The following is a 9,717-nucleotide window of genomic DNA, read 5'->3' as shown; positions in this document are numbered from 1 at the left end:
CGCCTTCGAGAGCACTCGCGTGCGGCGAGAAATCCATCATATACAGGGTACGATCGCAGGAAACCTCGCAGGGGTGCAGGAAGCTGCAAGTGCACGGTGCACCAGAATGTGAAACTAGAGGTGGTAATAGTATTTCACAGTTTGAGAATATGACGTTACTTGACGTAACTGCCTTACCGGCGGATGATAAGGGCCATCGGAGCACGACCAACTATTTGTTGTGATCGGGGCATTCGATTGGACGCGGGTTGGTAAAGATTTGAAAAACACGAAAGAATAAAACATGTAGGGACGAAGACAGACAGCGCAGTTCTTTGTTGACATGAAATGTAAGATCAAGCACATTATTCTGTCGGATCAAATGGTTTTGTTGAATTAGGTTTAGCTCGCAAGTCAGCCGTTCTTCGGCGGGCTTTCAGCTTTCTGCGATGGTTGTTTTAATCGTGAACGCAGGCTCAAACAATGTAGGCAGCGGCGCCAAATAGATCTGAAACTAAGAAACAGCTCGGACGCGTGGAACGAACACACACAGAGATCACATCACAGGAAAACTCGAACCACTCACCTTTCGTTCGACGACGGTACGTCAGGCACGATGTTTCCGATGTTTTTCCAGGCGTTGAGGAGACCGCGTCTGTTTCCGTGCTCCTATTGGTCGTGACGTCACCAAATTTCATCCAATAAAGTGCGCGCCGAAGTTTTCTCTAGTCGCCGGTGGAGGAGAGGGTTTTGGATCCGATTCTTTTGGATCTTGTGTTCAGTTTAATAGAACTAACATCCGTAAGCCACATCGAGCCAGTTTTGCGTTTTGCTTAGATTTGCAATCTCTCGAATTCAAACCATTCAAACGTCCGAGCCGTCTCTCAGTGACCGTGTTTGACACTGGTGTTTGTGTAAATCAAGGTGATGCGGCACCTTTAGTTGTTCCAGTGCATAAATGATGGAGAAAGCACGCAAAGCAACTAGTAAGAGTAGCCGAAGTTGCTTCGTGCCCAATTGTAACTCTGGATACAACTCCTGCCCCGAGAAACGCTCGTTGTTTCGAGCTCCGCGCGACGCAGCACTTTTTGATCAGTGGGAACGAGCCATTTCAAGAACGGATAAGAAACTGCAGCACCACAACTCCGTATGCGAGCTCCATTTCGAGGAAAGGTGTGTAGAGCTCTACCGTGCCAGTCTCTTTCGAGCGAGTATTGCCACCATAAGCGCCGAGTTTCGTCAGTGATTCTACAATTCACAGCTTGTGGCACTGCCAAGGGCCTTACGTGTTTCAATGACTGGACCGCAGCGGAGAGTGCGAGCGGTACGAGCCATTGAGGCCAATCGAACGCCGTGTAAAGGTCCACGGGGGCGTTTGCTTACTATTTCTTATGTTATGCGAGGATCCACCGGGACATTTGTGTTTCGTATATACAAAGCTATGCACGAACGTCCCGGTGAGGGTCACGTGACTTCAAGAGCCAATCAGTTTTAGTTTTCCCCTTCCTCCTTTCCCTCTTTCTTTTCTCGCGTGTGAAACTATTGGTGGACGGCAAAATACGCCATACGCAGCGCTACTCCTCCCCTGGCGAGGCGCGCCTATACTTGTTAGCAGTACGAGGAGCAGACGACGCGGGAGGGTGGTGCGCGTGTCGTGCTGGCCTCGCGCTTGGTAAAGTAATGTACCGAATGCAAACGGGCAGGTCACCAGGTATTGTGTACTCAAATGCAACTGCATCGCGTTGAACAGAAAGGTAAATACGTGTATCCCGAAATGTTTCATTCGGTTCCTGGGAGGTGATTAAAGGAGGAGTGGCAGAAGCATGAATCGCCAGCTGTGCGAAGGACTTAATTATTGTTTCTCTATCTTGTCACATGATTCAGTAGTGCAGCTACGTTTACTTGTCACATTAATAGGGACTTTTCATAGATCACACGCAAGACCATGCAAGAGTTTTGCATTGCTTGGGAAACTTTGAGGGCAGACTGAGCTCGCGCCCACGGGGGCCCGCAATCTGCGGCTGATGTTCTACGATAAGTCCCTAATGTAGTAGCTAAGACTTGTGGCTGTCATCAAAAGAAACCTAAAAATGCAGTGTGTTTTTAAACAACTTTAAATTTGAGAACCAAGCTCACTTTGCTTACCCGCCAATTTTATTCCCCGATGCTTGCAAGAGAAAGCGAGCAAGCGGCAAAAGACTTGAGGTGAGATGAGACAGATAATCATAGCCCCTATTGCGTACTGACTTGAACACATATTTGAAAAGAAATTGATGGCTGTACTCTAGTTTTAGAGCGCCGCTCTTAGGCGCCCGTTTCTGGCTTGAGCAGCGTCGGCGTAACCGTGAGGTCACATGACCCCCGTGAGGTCACTGACCCCGGTGACGTCACGTGACCCCCATGAGGTCATGTGGCCCCTCTGAGGTCCAGGACCCCCGTGAGGTCATAAGGGTCATGTGACGCCACGTGACCTCAGTTATGCCAACGGCGACGCCGCTCGGAGAGAGGAGTAGCAGGCAGGATGAGGAGGAGGGGTATACCCTCCATTCAGTACCCTTCCCTCCTCCTCAAGAGCTGTGCTCTAATTCGGTGTTACAGTGAGTTGTAAACGGCTTTCATTTTTCAATGTATTATAAAGTGATTAGTTAGCCCAAAGCAGTTATGATTACTTTCCAAGGAACTCTGAAAATTAGGCACTAGAACATTCCTGGGTCGATGAACTAGAGCGTGATGGCAATGTTAGATGTGTAAAATGAAAGCATCATAAAGGGGACCAGGACATTTTTCTCAGAGAGAAGGAAGTAATATTGACAATTCTTTTTTGGCACAGGGTGTTCTAGATATATAAAATATAACTGCGCCTAAACAGCAAACAAAACAAAGAAATCATACAAAATATCTATTTGTAGTTGCCTGCAACTGTGTTCAAAATCATCATTCCAGCGTCATATAAGAAAGGTAAAAAAGGAAAACAACAATACTGGCGCAAATGTCATAACAATATGAGTGGGTTACTGATGCACATGCGTGAATTACTATGTTACCACTTTGTAGCAGCGGTACACGTGTGCAAACACAATAGGATATCTGGCATGTAGTAAAAGATTTCTAATTTTGTTGTTCGACTTGTTCAAAATGCCTGGGAACAAAAAAGAGAAGCTGTGGCTGTTTTTGCATCCCGCTTCGTTTTTTTTGTACAGCTTGAACTATAGTTGGTGACAGGTCAAGAACGAAGTGGAAGCTCCTCCCACCCCTTCCAACTTCAGCAGAGCGAACGGTGGAGAGGAGTTCGCCTCCTCTCAGCGTTCGCACTATTAAAGTGGAAGGAGGTGGGAGGGGCTTCCACTTAGTTCTTGACCTGTCACCGACTATAGTGTTGTGGTCTGGCAGTGCCTGCCTTGTCATTGACTTCATTAGCAAGAATTGAAACAGCCGCAGCATGCTTCCAGCAGTCGGTAACTCCGACTTTCTAAGAGCACTTGCCCAAGTTCAAGCAGTGTGTGCGACATCGCAGCTCTGCGTAAAAACACAATTCAAACAATATATCACCCTCATCTTTGTCCAACTAGCTCTTGACTTTCATGAGCGAGCAATACTGTAAAGAGAAACAGCATTTATTTTGAAAGGGATGTCATGGGTGACTCTGCCTTGTACCTGCAAGACACACTTCAGTGTCGACAAATGTTCTTATGCCTGGATTATCTCCTTCAGCCCGGAGACCTAGCACACAGGCAACCTTTCTTTGTGGAGGTTCACCCCCCCTAAAAAGTTAATCACCGTTTTTCAACAAGACAGGAAGCCACAATAATATTGCAACATGGCCGCAGTAAAATTTTAATGTGTTTGTCGCCATTGCAACTGGACCCGTACTGCTATGGAGGGCGATTTTATGCCAGAGCGTGGCACCACTAGTATTCCTCCGGCGCGCCCTCTGGGCAGCCTTTCCGTGCTATGACAGTCAGGCACTTGGCGCATAGTCATGCGGTATGTTCACAGTGCTGGGTTGGCTAGCTCCTAGCGTCCACTGCGGTCCATCGTAAGGTGAAATGGCTCCAAACAAACCTGGTTGGCATCTTTATAGAATTGCGTTTACTGATCGTTTCGGTGTGTTTTAAAGTTATGTCTGAAAGTCAGCTTGGCTCACCTCTGCATAACAGGTACAGTGCTCACCAAACTTATCCGGAACACATGAACGGTGCTCTTATTTTATGGAAGCGCTATCCTGGTGGCAGCCAGAGAACTGCTTCATGACAGCGCTCTTGATAGACACATCCCGCACCGCTTGCTGAACCGTGAACACCACAGCAATTTTGCCGACCGGGCAGTCTAGACTTATATCGCCACTTTTTCGCATGAAGATGCATAGGTGATTGTCGAAACAGCCAATGATTGGATTCAGTCAGTAAGCATTTAATCTTTTAACTGAATGAGGCAAAAAGCAGAGATTGCCTTGCAGGTAAGACTGCTGTGTTGTCCCTAGACCAGCAGCTTTTTCGGCCTCGAGCGAGCGGCCTTTTTTGCTTGGACTATTCTATTGACCGCTACATCATGGAGCAATTGTTTGGCTCTCGCCAAGACAGCACTCGCTGATGAGATAAGACGTTGTTCACGGGTTTTGGATAAGTTTGGTGAGCACTGTACGTATACCACAAAACATGCATGTTTGTCTCCCTTTGCTTGTGCCACAGCTCGGACATAACATCATATTGCAGTAGAATTTCATCTCCGATAGGAATTTTTTCAGAATCCAGATGGCACTGGCAAGGAGCCTTTCCACTCATCTGCTTATGCAATAGAGTGCTATTTCCAAATAAAAATAAAGAAAAAACTAGTCTATTTTTTCCGGTTATCAGCGAACGGCTTGCCCCTGAAAGCCCCCCCCATTCCCAAGTCAATCCATAAAACCATTCCCAAGTCAATCCGTTCGATAGTTGCTGAGAAAAAAATAAAATAAAAAAAGTTAACATTGGAATTGTGTAGGCTCGAGGGCTGCGATATCCTCTTAAGATGTTATGTCGCAACCTGCTTGCCCGCATTCTCATTCACTAGCAGGATGCAAGTACTGTAGGCATGCAAAAAAAAAAAAAAGTCTCCCTTCTTAAAGTAAAGGGAAAAAAAAATGTTTGCTTGTAGTTTGTTTTGTATGGAAACATATTTGGCATGCAGATAACTAATGCATATACTCAAACTACTGGAATGCTCATGTTTGGCTATCTCGGCATAGACTTCTTTTTGCAAGTCCCCAGTACACCGAGGCTAATCATGTACAAAACACTGGTTCATGCAAAGTTGGGGCACGCATTTTCTATCTGAGATTTCAATGTCACACTTGAATCTGCATTGCAAATGTTAAAAAATTTCACCATCCATGTTACTTTTCACTCAGCCTCTGTTGCCACAAGACAGCATTCCATATATATGCTTGTTCTAATAAATCTGCCATTATACTCCAACTCTTTTACCTGCAGACACTTAAAGGGGCGATGCAACGATCCTCATTTGGAATGTTTTTCACTTTACACAAGCTTCACAAGTATACTCGCACGCAATGCTACCAACCAAGAAACCTCATTGTTGCGGTGTAATTTTAAGAATAAAAACAAGCGTTTTCTTTCAGTCTCTTCCTCGCAAAACTTGATGACATAGTCTGGAGGTCGCAGTGTTGGCATAGTCCCCCGGTGATATTTGAATGCAGATCATTGATTGGGTCCGAGCACTGCATGAGCACTCGACTTGGGCGCGCCATAATTGATAGCTCGACAAGCATTCAGGTAGTGGCTCGTGTCCAGTTGCATCAAGGACGACAATAGCTGAGCCCTAACAATGTCTGGAGCTCAGCATGTGTTCTGTGCTTTGCCAACCCCAGCGCGTGGCTATGATAAACATTTGAAACATATAATCGGCTCCAGATCACGTGGCCAGTTGTTCTGGCTGCGAGTTGAGAAAAAAAAAAAGCTGCTTGTTTTTTATTTATTTTTTTTTCCGACTTTTATTGCTTGAGGAGAAAATCTAAAGTGTGTTTTATAGGGTTCTTTCTAAGTGGTATTTATGCGAAACACAAAAATCGTTGCGCCGCCCCTTTAAAAATTTTAATTACAAGTAAGTGAGTGTACTCTCACACATTGATTGCCAACATAAGGTGGCCAATCCTGTACACAAAGGCTCTACTTTTTATCAGTCTTTTTTTGTTTTAAGCAAGCTCAATGCCCCTGAACAGGCTATTTTTAGATGTATATTTTTTATTGATCCCATAATTTTCAGAAATGCTCCTAAGATTGTGCCAGACTACGGTTAATATAATTTCCACCCAAGTTTCCTGTCATTTTATTCTTAATCCACTCCTCCCTCTAATGTCCTTGCACCCCGAGGGCCAAGTTAAATAAGTAATTTGTTCTTGCAGGTTCATACAGCGCACTCATCGCTACATAATCCACGGCTCAGAAGTCTTCTTACCACGTGAAGTGGTGAAACTGAAGGAACGTGCCGTGCCTACGATATTCGGGGTTTCCTCCAAGGAGGATAAACGGAAGCTAAAGGCACCTCCACAAGGCATTGAAGCAAAGCCGGTGTCTCTGCACTTGACTGCTACCCAAGGAGAAGCTCCCAGCAATAAAACAAACTTGAACGTCGAAAGAGTGAACCGTAGCACCATGACGGAAGCGAAGCCTCTGCTTCAAACTGTCGGGGCTGTCTGCCCTACTGCGCCGTCAAATGTCTCGGAGAGCACGGACTGCAATTCGTGTGCATGTTGTTACTTGTTCGAAAATCTGGAGTGCCCGTCGAAGTACTGGTCTCAACAGCTGTTGGCCACAGAGCCTCTCACAGTCTCCTACCAGACGGCGACATACACGGGAGAAGGCGACTATCCGATAGCCTTGGACAAAGTGGTGGTGTTCCGCACGAACGAGACAAACTCTGCAGCAGCCGTCTGCAAGGTTTACCTGCGGGGTTTCCTTCACCAGGAAAAGGCCGTCGCAAGCAGACGAGAAGCACAGGACGCCCTGTCTTACGTTGGCCGTCTCGAACTTTGTGCCGGTGTGGGGTTGTTGGGTGAATTTGCATCTATCACGCTCGAAGAGGCCAAGTTGCGCATCACCAGGGACCGCATGTATGCTGACCAGTGTGGCGGATCTGTTGTTGGTAGGGTACCTCTTTCCCCAGCCTCGTTATACCTACTAGTCTCGTATACGTTGCCATGGTAAAGCGATACATTCCATTATGCAATTACAGTCACTCTCAATCCAGCATCTTCCGGCCTCAGTCCTACCAAAAGGTGCTAGGAGTCACAATAAAAAAAAAAAAAAACTATAAAAGCTTTTTTTTTTGTTTTTTTTATGCATGTTGTACACAAAATTTCGACCCATGCAGAATGACTGTAGCATTCTCTATGAAGTATATCTATTTATCAAGACACACTGATCTATGGGCTCAAATTTATGTGTACATGCCTCCAACCTCCAAGCAAAACCAATTTTTACCTCAAGCACGTGGAGCATTACTAATTTCCCCCTTTATGCGGATAAATAAGATATATGTAGATGAATTTCAGATTACATATATGTTAGCTTATCAAGGCACACACATTCCAAACGCCAAAAGCATTGCTTTTTCTCGCGACAACCAAATCTCGTAAGAACTACTTTGCGCCGCGTATGAACAATCCGCAAAACTTGGATTTTTCTTGAAGTGAAAACGGGTATAGGATATTTTCTTGGATTACGCTTTTCAAGACGCGGTACTACGCAAAGTGGCGCCCCGGCACGCACCCTGGGGTCACTATTGTTTTGGCATTAACGAATGTTTTCTTTTTATTTGGAACTAGGACTTTCTTACTTAGTTTATTAGTACTAGTTTCTAGATCTCGGTGTTTGCCATAAAGTGCGAGGTTGAACGACACAGCTTCATCTTTCTGCGACAGAGGAGGAACGAACCGAGACAGACGTTTCCTAAACAAAACTTTTCATATGCCGTCAACAGGTATTCTAACGTGACAAAACATTGCTATAAACGTAAAAGTAAAATCAAAGGCCCAGGTGGGAGAGGTAGAGAGCAAATCGAAAGTGAAACATGCAAGGGCATGCACTCGAGTATACTCGCACATGGCACTCAAAAGGTTAAGTTGCTCTCCCGAACATCACTATTATTGGGAAATGATGCAACGAAGCTTGGCCAGACCATAGTGGATAATCTGGCAAATTGTAAGGAAATATACCGGTTATTATTGTGGCTTAATTATTCTCTGGTGAATAAATAATTGCAAGTTTCTAGTCTACAGATAAGTACGACACAAGCGGATCAGCTCGTGATACTTGTCAGCCAAGAAACCTTGGTGCAAAACTCTTGAAATAGGACTGGACTTTTTGTTGATTGAAAGACGTACACGGTTTTCTTGGGACCAACTAGTGGAGCGATCAGAACCCCCACTGTGGTTTTCCGGTGTCAACATAGAATATTTTGGAAAGAAAAGGGAGCAACATGACCCAAGAAATGAGATTCAAACATTTCTTACATCCGCCTCTCGATGTCGATCAAAGTTCAAAACTGATGGAAAAGCCCATATTCTATGTTATTCGGGAGTGCCCCCACCCCTTCTCTTGACAAGATGTCCTTAGCACTTGTGAAGCTTGTTATGCCCTGTCACCGTGTAGCTTGGCAAAAAGTTCCTCGACACTGAAGTGATTGAGAACCGCTGTGCTCACCTCAGAAATGATGCCCCCCTTTCCTTCCCGAGAAAAACTATGCGCAATTTTTCTGCCAAACATAAAATTTGCAGACATCTATGAGCATCTCTTAGTATTTAATGACCACTCAAAGCCCTTTTGTCAACCCTCCATAAATGAAGAAAGTTTGATACACTCTGGCACAACAAAACAAAAAGCATGGAACACTGAGCAGTCAGTTCAAAGCTTCGTGGCAATGACAACTGACACATGGTTTCATGCAGGCGCTGTGGGAAAGCGTTGTTCGGCGTGCAAGCAGTCACGGAAACTCCTGACAACTCGCCAGTGGAAGGCCAAGAAAGACGGAAAAGCACCGTTGGACTGTGTCACCTTTGTGTACAGCTTTGGCCAGCCGACAGTAGCAAAGTCGTAAAACGTTTTCGACCTCAAGTTCCACAAAAAGTTAGTTCTAGAAAGGCTTGGTTTAGCAAAGTTTCACCTTTCTGAAATAAACGAGTGCCAACAGGATCAGGACGGCAGGGCGTCTCTTTCGGATACCCGACCACCAGCACAGACTCGTCCCTGCTGTTTTCACCCTGTCAGCGACTAAAGTAAGCCTCTGTCATTGGCAGGACCAAACCAAGTGTGAGATGTGCCACCGGTCATGGTTTTACTCAAATTGTCTTGCTTGTCTTAGCCCGTCCTCCACTGCATTTCAAATCAATTTTTTTTTAAGCGTCTGTGTGAACCTTGTGTTTACTTCTGGTGTGCCCCACAGAGGGGTTTTGTAATAAGAATTTAATACCGTGTAAAATGTTATCATTTATTCTTTACATCAAAAGCTTGCCAGGAAAAAGTTGGATTGGCTCCATACCCTAAAATCCCGAGAGATAGCCCAGCTAACATTGAGAGCAAATCGGGTGAAAATATGGAGTGGGCTAACTTTGGTGTACCATCAAGAAAAGTTTAAAAAATAGCTATTTTTAAGTCATTTCCCTTCCAAGCTTGTTATGGTGATAAGGGGCAACGAAGCAAAGGTGACTGTACTTCCTAGTTTGCAACATTTGCTTATATTCCG

General features: G+C 45.1%; 1 protein-coding gene across 1 annotated transcript; it reads left to right on the top strand.

Annotated features, from left to right (window-relative positions):
- Positions 1–722: 722 nt before the first annotated feature.
- Positions 723–9,448, top strand: LOC8029602. Its single transcript, XM_029974757.3, has 3 exons — positions 723–1,152; positions 6,380–7,119; positions 8,924–9,448. The coding sequence occupies exons 1-3, from the start codon at positions 938–940 to the stop codon at positions 9,070–9,072; spliced, it is 1,104 nt and encodes a 367-aa protein (XP_029830617.2). The 5' UTR covers positions 723–937; the 3' UTR covers positions 9,073–9,448.
- Positions 9,449–9,717: the final 269 nt, after the last annotated feature.

The sequence above is a fragment of the Ixodes scapularis genome, unplaced genomic scaffold (genome assembly GCF_016920785.2).
Source record: "Ixodes scapularis isolate PalLabHiFi unplaced genomic scaffold, ASM1692078v2 PGA_scaffold1__304_contigs__length_218370807, whole genome shotgun sequence".
Classification (NCBI taxonomy): domain Eukaryota; kingdom Metazoa; phylum Arthropoda; class Arachnida; order Ixodida; family Ixodidae; genus Ixodes; species Ixodes scapularis.
Note: the sequence above shows the minus strand (reverse complement) of the source record. Positions and strands in the feature narration are given on the sequence as shown.